At 48.5% G+C, this 6,994-nt stretch overlaps 1 protein-coding gene across 1 annotated transcript; it reads left to right on the top strand.

Annotated features, from left to right (window-relative positions):
- The first annotated feature begins 567 nt into the window (after positions 1 to 567).
- Positions 568 to 4,233, top strand: LOC105560712 (scavenger receptor class B member 1-like). The gene is made up of 4 exons (XM_012010063.1): positions 568 to 1,553; positions 1,845 to 2,119; positions 2,702 to 2,945; positions 3,321 to 4,233. Exons 1-4 carry the CDS (start codon positions 873 to 875, stop codon positions 3,663 to 3,665), a joined length of 1,545 nt encoding a protein of 514 aa, XP_011865453.1. The 5' UTR covers positions 568 to 872; the 3' UTR covers positions 3,666 to 4,233.
- Positions 4,234 to 6,994: the final 2,761 nt, after the last annotated feature.

Genomic DNA, 6,994 nt, shown 5'->3' with positions numbered 1-6,994 from the left:
TTCTCGCGCTCGAGAGATCTCTCTCAGTTTTCTTATCTCTCTCTCTCTCTCTCTCTCTCTTTCTCTCTCGCGCAATTCTGCGGATGCGGCTGGGGGGTGAAACAGCCCGCGATACCTGGGTCAGCGATGGCCTTGACAGCGATAAGTCTTTCCTCTGATTCGTTCTATATATGATTTTTCATTCTCTTCCCCCCCTTCCTTCGAGCGCTCCTCAGGCTCTTTCGAAATGTTGTGCTGTTCAGCAATTGTGTGATCTCGAGTGAGACGTCAACTCGCGTGACACTTCGATAAGAACGATTTAGATACGCCCCCGAGGAAGCGCTATCTCCCAGAGAGGACGTCTCCCCCGAATTTCGTTTAGGTAGAGACGCGTTAGACCCTCGGTCACTTCCGCGGCCGGCGAAATACCTGAAGAGATCGAGCGGGAGATCAAACGGGAACCTAAGAGCCGCGCAATCGCCTCTGAACTCCCCGTGCCGAGCCGCATATCGGAGGTGTTAACCATCAAAGGTCATCGCCGCGCGGCAAGGTTATCGCTAGATTTTAAAAAAGGCGGGGAGATTTTTGTACGCGGTCGGCGTGGCTCGACCGGCCAGTTCGTCGAAAACGTTGTACGTCGACGGTGACGCTCTGCCGTCGGCTTATCTGCCTGCGTTGACTAGGATTGCCACTCGGACGTGTCGGACGCCAGCCGTTTGTCCTCACCGAAGAACTCGTTGGCGACTCGGGCCTTCAGGACGGCTGTCCAGGAGACTCGAATTTCGCTCCGAAATTTAACCGAGACTCCTGTCCGATCCTCGACGAGGACATTCGCGGCGACTAGCGATCGAGAGCGATCGTTGCTTCCTTCGTCGGCTATCCAGGCGATCGGGATGACCATCTCGGTGGCCGACCTGGACATGAACAAGGAGGCGATCGGGCGTTGCGCGCGGCGTGGGCATCGTCTTCGCTTCTGGATCGCCTGGATCTACTGCGGCATCTTTCTGATAAGCGCCTCCGTCTTCTACCTGTTCTGGTGCACGGACACGTTCAACGACTACGTGCGATCGCATATGGAACTGCGCAACGGCAGCCGCACCTTCGACTGGTGGCAGCGTCCGCCCTTCGAGCTCAAGTACAGGATCTACATCTTCAATTACACCAACGTGGACGACTTCGAGGCGGGGGTGGCGAGCAAGCTGCGCGTCCAGGAGCTCGGTCCCTACGTGTACCGCGAGAAGGTGAGCCGCACGAACGTGGCGTTGCACGACAACGGCACGGTCACCTTCCAGAACAAGAGGTCCTTCGAGTGGGCGGGCGGCCGGGTCGGCAACGACACCGTCGTCGTGCCGAACGTGCCGCTCATGTTCACCACCGCGTACGTCCGAGACCTGGGCTTCACCGTGCGATTCCTGACCAACACGATGCTGTCGGCTCTGCAGGAGCAGCCGTTCATCGATCTCACCGCCGACGGCTTCCTCTGGGGATACGACACCAAGCTCTTCGAGATGTCCAAGTCGCTGATGATGTTCGAGCGGGACGTGCCCTTCGAAAAGTTCGGCATGATGGTCACGGTACGTGATTGCATTCGCTCGAGGGTCTCGTATATAATTTGTGGAAGGTCTCCCCAGCGAGAAACGACTCGTCAACCGATCGCGAATCGACGTCGAACTCCAATGTTTCAAATATTTATTTTATAGCGCCAAGTCTTGCGTTCATCAATCAAATTAACGCCATCTTGACTTTTCATTTTTCCTCGGGTACATCTTGCTCGGGCGCCTACAAGGCGTTCTCGTTGGATTGAAAAGAAATGCCGCGATAACGGGGTCTCTCAGTCGCGATTAACGCGCGCACTTCTCTCGCAGAAAAACGGCATCGACGCGGACCGCATCACGATGCACACGGGATCGCGAGGCATCGAAAACCTCGGCATGATCGACCGAGTGAACGGGATGGACAACCGGCACGTCTGGGGCGACGAGCGGTGCGACAAAATCGGGGGCATCGAGGGCAGCGTGTTCCCACCCCACTTGATAGAGGACACGAGCAAGCCCATTTACGTGTACTTCAAGGATATTTGCAGGAATATACCCTTCCACTTCACCGAACAAGTGACCACCTACGACATACCTTCGTTAAGGTAAACGGAAAAGCTAGACGTTGACGGATCGCGATTCAATCTCAAACGCGCCGCTAAAAGGAGATAAAACTATCCCCGAAGATTTCCACTCGTCCTCGGGACATTCAGATATTTTAAAAAATACATTTCAAGTAATCTCGTGCTATTAATTGATAACAATGCATTTCCTCACATTCCGAATCTTTTGTTCTTGCACTATGAACAAGTCTGATAAAGCGATACTCTCTAAAATTTGTGAAGCGAAAATACTGCCAGGGGGTGAAACGGTCACTCTATTGGAGTAAATATTCACTCCAGTAAAGTGAAATTTCACTCCAAAAATATCTTTAAGGCGGCAGACACTAATTGTCTTTTAGACATGCATCGCTATCTGGGAAATTTTGATCGCAAGAGTCGTAGTTTTGCGTTAGAAGACAGAGAATTGATTGAAGATTACGTTCGAGAAATGTGTAGCCCGTCAACTTGCAGCTTTTATGGAATAGCCGCAAGTTGATTGGCTACACACTTGTTGAAACTAGAACCTGGACCAAGTGCCTAGGACCGTGGACACGGGCCTTAACGCGTACGACTTTCTCTTTTCAGATATAAATTTACCCCCGACGCATATAACTTTTCGGACAAGCAGAACGAGTGTTTCTGCCCGAAGGTACACGGCACGAGGGTCTGCCCGCTCGCGGGACTCTTCAATATGTCCGTGTGCAGCTATGGCTCGCCCGTGCTCTCGTCGTTTCCGCATTTTTACGGCGCCGACAAGTCCCTGCTGGAGCAAATAGACGGCTTGAATCCTCGGCAGGAGGATCACGAGAGCTACCTAGATTTACATCCCGTACGTCAATGTTAAATTTTAATTATCATTATTTTACTAGATAATCGTTACATCCAGTTGTAATCGGAACCTCGCGACTGGCCTTCGGTTTCATTTCGAGAATCACTTGCAATTCGAATTCATGTTAGAAAATTTGAAAGCAACGTACCCCAGTGAGAATGGGGTCGAAACCACGTCCCAACAGTTTTCGAAAATAATTAAAAGTTTTAGAGCTTTATTTTTCAGCATTCAATTGCTACGTTAACTTTTCATTATTTTCGAAAACTGACAGGTGGGACTTCATTGACGTCGATTCGACGTTGATTCTCGCTGGGATAGGCTCCTTGTTTTGCTGTTTTTTGTGATAAAGCTCTAATAAAACTCTTGTTCTTTTAGCGCTTAGGGGTTCCCATGGCCGGCTGGTTGAGGCTGCAAGTGAACCTGGAGGTGCAACAGGCGGTCGGCGTGCCGTTCCTCGGTAAGCTGAAAGACGGCGCGATCCTACCGCTTATGTGGGTTGAGGCTGGAACAGAGGAGATCCCGGAAGAGCTATTGGAGAGCCTTCAGCAAGCGCATTTCATGGCGACCAACGTGGAGATGGCCTTCCAATGGAGCAGTCTGATAATAATGATACTCTCCTTGAGTGCCGTAATTGCCTGCCTCTGGAAATATCGCGCGGAGCCGAGCGTCGTTGTCCAAAGTAACACGTTCATTCGGAACAACCTTCGCGAGGTGCCCTGATCGGAACGGGAGCCGCTCGGGAAGAAGGACCGAACGAGCGGAGATCGTCGATCCACCCAGAAAGAGAGGATTCCGAGGTATTGCGGATGTGTACAAGACATTAAAGGGTCTAAGTTTTTAGACGTATCGAACTGTTTCAACGTCTCCTGGGATGTCCGTGTTCAACGTTCGACTCGAGGCAGAAGATGCGAGTCGTTAGTCCCTCGTAAAGTTGCACAAGAGGACGAATTTGCATCGTCACGCAGAGCTAGGTAACGTTAATAATGATTGTTGTGCAAGCACGTGGAGGGAGTCCGTTCTTGTGAACAATCTAAACGTGATAATGACAATTAGCACGTTTCTCGGAGACAAAAATAATGCTGATCGCGCGAATATTGACTCGTCTGTTTCGTAAAATATCGCGCTTGAACAAAGCGTTTGCCAGGCGACTTTACTTTGGATTATCCTGCGAATAAATTAGGGACGATACTTACTGTTCGTCGTGCAATAACACTTACAAAAATATGAATAAAAATGTAAACGTTCGTGCGCGAAGTTGACAAAACTTTTTCTCGGGTAAGTACGAATTCAAAAAAAAATTAGCATCTAAAGACCTCTTTTATTCGCACGCGATCCATCGTATAATTAAAAAATCGAAACTGCACTGAGGAAAAATTCCATCGGCTAAATCGATTAAATTATGGACACGTCCGGTGAAATTTATCCGACGAAACGCGATTGAAAGCCCGATCATATTTTTCATCGGGCAATTCAATCGGATATATCCGTTTGTTATCGTGTAATTGGATTGTCCGATTATAATTAATCCGACACTTTTCTCAGTGGATGGTCCAGTAGTCCAATGATAAATTGACGTGCCGTCGCTGCGCCGTGAGAAACACGCCCGCGGCGCGGCTGAAGCTGTGATTGAGACTCGAGTGCAGACTCGAAAATAATCACAGGGTTGGGCAGTGACTCGTTACTTGTAACGAAGTTACTGTTGCAGTTACTTCTTTTCGGTAACTCTAACTTAACTTCGTTACCCGGCCTCTCTCCATCTGTAACTTATACTCTTAAGACAGCCTTAAGGCAATGTTTTATGCCTTTGTCTTGAGGTAGCGCGCAATAACTGTCTTATGCCTTGAGAGTACAAGCCAGCCGTTCTGCTCAGGCCCTTACTTTTCAGAATGGGTGACTTGTAACTGCAGCTAGTTACATCTTCGGCGAGAAAACTGTAACTGTAACTAGATACTTTTATGAAGTAACTTTCCCAACCCTGAAAACAACGTGCAATTATACCGGCGACATTGCGGCATTCGCATCTCGGCGTATTATTACCTGGCGGTGTCGCCGACCGCCACGGTGCGTTACGCCGTAATGAACGACCTGTACTTAATTAAGAGGTAACGCACACGCGACGGCAGTACGTGCGACCGTTCAATTAACGAGCTCGTTGTCTCGACGGCGAGATTCGATATAGGCTGCTTAGAATGTAAGTTTCATCTCACCGGGGCCGGCGAGAGATCCTCGCCGGTATTCATCGCCGCGTATCTCTTTTTTTTGCACCTTCCCCCATGTCCAAAAGCAGAGAGGTCTCCGTCGAGAACTGCGTGCGTTTGATATTGTACATATTGTATAATAAAATGTAAAAAGAGCTGCACGGCGCGCGTCTTTATTTTTCATTTGCTACACGCCGGTCGGAAACAAAGTTTTCATTTTAACGCAGCACACGGCGGGAGGGTTTGATCTTTCGCGTTTGCAGCTGTCGCCACGATGGACTTCCTTCGCGGACGCCTCGCAATTCCTTCATCTCGCGCCGCACCGCGGGAATTAGCCTCCGACGGATGTGGCCGTGATCGTATAATTCATGTAAATCGCACGCCTCGCCGCGCTTGATCTAACGCCAATTCGCCATCACGTGCTACGTCGTGCGCATTGACATTTCGATAACCCGCGCCACACGTGACGACACACGCTCCGAGATGCGAGGTGAAGAAGTGAGCTCTTAATTCGTCGAAGAAAAGAGCTCGTTTTCGTATTAGGTCGCGGGCACGCGCGCACACACGCGCGCACATCGTCAATCGTAGTGCGTGTGGGCGAGATAAACGCGTAATAACATTGCACGTAATAACAACATCTGCGTGTCGCAACGCAGATATCGCGCAAATGACGTGTAGGAGTGGAATAATCGTGAACACAACAAATTGACGTCTATCGTCACAAAATGAATTCTATCGTATATTTTCCTCCTGCCGCGTCCATCTCTCGGACGAGTCCCTCCCCGTTCCTCGTTGGAAAGCGAAGAGCGGGGAGGCGAAAGAAAATTCGAAAACACTTGGAAATTTCCAGGACGAAAGAGAAGAGATGCGAGAATAAGATGTGAGCAATACAAGTGAAGAGTTCCCATTCCCTTCTCTCTTTTTCTTTCGTGCCTGGGGAATTTAAATCAAAATATCAGATTGCTACAAAAGACATATTTGCCGAAGTAGAAGGCGCAGATCTTTCCAACGAAAGCGGAATCTACCGCCATTTCAGTTTTGTCATTTCATTTAGGGTCAGGTGCTCGTTCACGAATCTTGTCCTCTAGCGTGAACTAGAGGGAAAGATTCGCGATCGAGCCGCTGAGCACGAAGCAACGTAATAGCTTACGGCAAAGGGCGAGTCGTAGTCGTAGATAGCGCACAAGTTTTGGCGTGAATGTAACGTCGTATCAACAGGAAGTGTATACGTCAAAGCTTGCGCGCTATCTGTGTCTACGACTTACTTCTTACCGCAAGCTATGCTGACCCTTAGTACGAAGCGGAGAACGACAAATCTTTTGCAACAAGCTGATCCCAGATAGCAATGCGTGTCTAAAAGACACCATGAAGATATCTTTAAGACAACTTTCAGACGTACGTGTCTAAAAGACAACTTAATGCCGTCTTAAAGATGTCTCTTAGACACGCATGCTGTCTGGGGTCAAAACTCCATCTTTTTTTTATAGAGTCTATATACGCGCGTGATTGTTGAGAGTTAGTAAACTTGAGAAAGAACATAGTTATAACAACTATATATATATATATTACGCTGACACCAATAATCTGATTTCTCGCGTGCGCACGCGTGCAATTCGTTTGGTATCTTTTGATTTTTATCATACAAAAGTAATTTATTTATTAGGTCTAATTATAACCTACGTCTAGTAACATTATTTATAATAATAATAAGACATGTACAAACGAATAACGAGAAATAGTACATTCTTGGTAATTACAATCGGGTGAACGACAACGACGGCCAGATTCTACGTACCTACAGAAAAAAAGAGATTTCTGTCGTTCCGCTGTTCGCTGCGTCTCGATTACACA

Source organism: Vollenhovia emeryi, unplaced genomic scaffold, assembly GCF_000949405.1.
Source record: "Vollenhovia emeryi isolate VEMERY1.0 unplaced genomic scaffold, V.emery_V1.0 DF939224.1, whole genome shotgun sequence".
NCBI classification, from domain to species: domain Eukaryota; kingdom Metazoa; phylum Arthropoda; class Insecta; order Hymenoptera; family Formicidae; genus Vollenhovia; species Vollenhovia emeryi.
This window is presented reverse-complemented; position numbering and strand designations above follow the sequence as displayed.

Excerpts from the sequence above, each read along its gene's own strand:
- LOC105560712 (XM_012010063.1), top strand. The coding sequence starts at position 873 with ATGACCATCTCGGTGGCCGACCTGGACATGAACAAGGAGGCGATCGGG. Across the intron at positions 1,554-1,844 it reads AGTTCGGCATGATGGTCACG|AAAAACGGCATCGACGCGGA; the intron begins GTACGTGATTGC and ends CTTCTCTCGCAG. Across the intron at positions 2,120-2,701 it reads TACGACATACCTTCGTTAAG|ATATAAATTTACCCCCGACG; the intron begins GTAAACGGAAAA and ends TTCTCTTTTCAG.